General features: G+C 36.7%; 1 protein-coding gene across 1 annotated transcript; it reads right to left on the bottom strand.

The window, feature by feature from the left end:
- Positions 1 to 362: 362 nt before the first annotated feature.
- Positions 363 to 1409, bottom strand: LOC307145806 (trace amine-associated receptor 13c-like; the record flags this gene model as incomplete). Its single annotated transcript, XM_079849373.1, has 1 exon — positions 363 to 1409. The coding sequence occupies exon 1, from the start codon at positions 1368 to 1370 to the stop codon at positions 363 to 365; it is 1008 nt and encodes a 335-aa protein (XP_079705499.1). The 5' UTR covers positions 1371 to 1409.
- Positions 1410 to 1616: the final 207 nt, after the last annotated feature.

Genomic DNA, 1616 nt, shown 5'->3' with positions numbered 1-1616 from the left:
CAAATTGAATATCATATGCAGAAAACATACTCTCTGAAATAAAACAAAGATACATGTAGTGTAAATTACAAATATAAATCCTACAAAGATAATCATATCCTTTATGAGTGACAGCTTTACCAGTTTTATTACAATTGATGCTCTGTAATTGAATTGGCTCTATCACTCTCTCCTCTCTCCACCTATAGCTGGTGTGTGGTGAGCGCACTGGCACCGTTGTACTGTGGCTGCTGTCACATCATCCAAGTGGATGCTGCACACTGGTGGTGTTGAGGAGAGGTCCCATGATATGATTGTAAAGCGCTTTGGGTGTACAGTAGTACATATGAAAGCGCTATATAAATGCCTCATTCTATTCTATTCTATTCTGTAAAAATATCGACCAGAGAAGATGCTGGCTGAAATATTTTCAGAGTTAAGATGAGTTTAACTGTCTTTTTAAACCAGGGATAAAATATAGCATAGATCAGAGGATCCAGAGATGGGTTTATGTACCACATCCATGTTACAATAGTGCTGGCTGTGGCAGAGTTTACCCATAGATAACAGGTATAGTATGGAACATAGCCAAGCATATAAACTACAACAATGATTCCTAATATCAGAGTAGCTTTACTCTCAGATTTCCTCTTCAATGAACCTTCTGTTACACATTTACCACCATTCATCAGAGAGTTTATAACTTTCACATGCTGAAGTACTACATAGAAAATCCTCAAATATAAAGTTAGGGATATGGTACATGGAAAAATAAAAGTAATTAACGCATCAGCGATAAAAAAGGGAATTCCCCCACTAAAAGTACAATCTCCATAACACACGTCGGGTGTGGATGAATTAATGTTAAAATATTTAAACACAATTACAACTGAAAGACCATAAGAGAATGCAAAAACCCAGCTCAGACAGATGCTTATTAAAGTTTTAGTTGTGGTTATTTTCTGTGGGTAGTGTAAAGGGTAACACACAGCCACATAACGATCAACAGCAATTAAAACTAAACTACTGAGAGATGCTGTGGAGAGCAATCCAAAGACTATAATATACAGACTACAGAAAGTTTCTCCAAAGTACCAACAACCAGCCTCAATCTGTGTGGTGGCCTGTATGGGTATCACAATAAGTCCAATAAGCATGTCGGCCACAGCCAGAGAGAGAATAATCAGGTTTGTTGGAGTGTGAAGCTTCTTGAAGTGAGAGATAGAGATGATCACCACCAGGTTCAGAAACACAGTCCATGCTGACAGCAATGAAAAAACCACATGCATAATAATATATTCATGTCTAGAGTATTCAAAGCTCTTGATACATGATGAGTTGACGGCAGGAAAGCAGTAAAGAGACTCATGATCCTCTGTCTCATTAGCCATGAGTGAGTCTCCTCATGTTAGGAGTTTGTTCTGCTCTCTTTCTTGTCATATAATTTATACAGTGTCTGGATCAGACGGCCCACCCATTTACTGCCCACTGATGATGTAACATTCAAACGTTTTTTTAATTTAAATTTTTTTTTCAATATTTTTTTGTTGAACATTAGCTTTGAAATGCAATTAATTTCTTCAGTCCAGATTAGAATTATTTTACACTGTTCAAAAGGTAATGGATTATTATTATTT

The sequence above is a fragment of the Squalius cephalus genome (genome assembly GCF_949319135.1).
Source record: "Squalius cephalus genome assembly, chromosome: 18".
NCBI classification, from domain to species: Eukaryota; Metazoa; Chordata; class Actinopteri; order Cypriniformes; family Leuciscidae; genus Squalius; species Squalius cephalus.
Note: the sequence above shows the minus strand (reverse complement) of the source record. Positions and strands in the feature narration are given on the sequence as shown.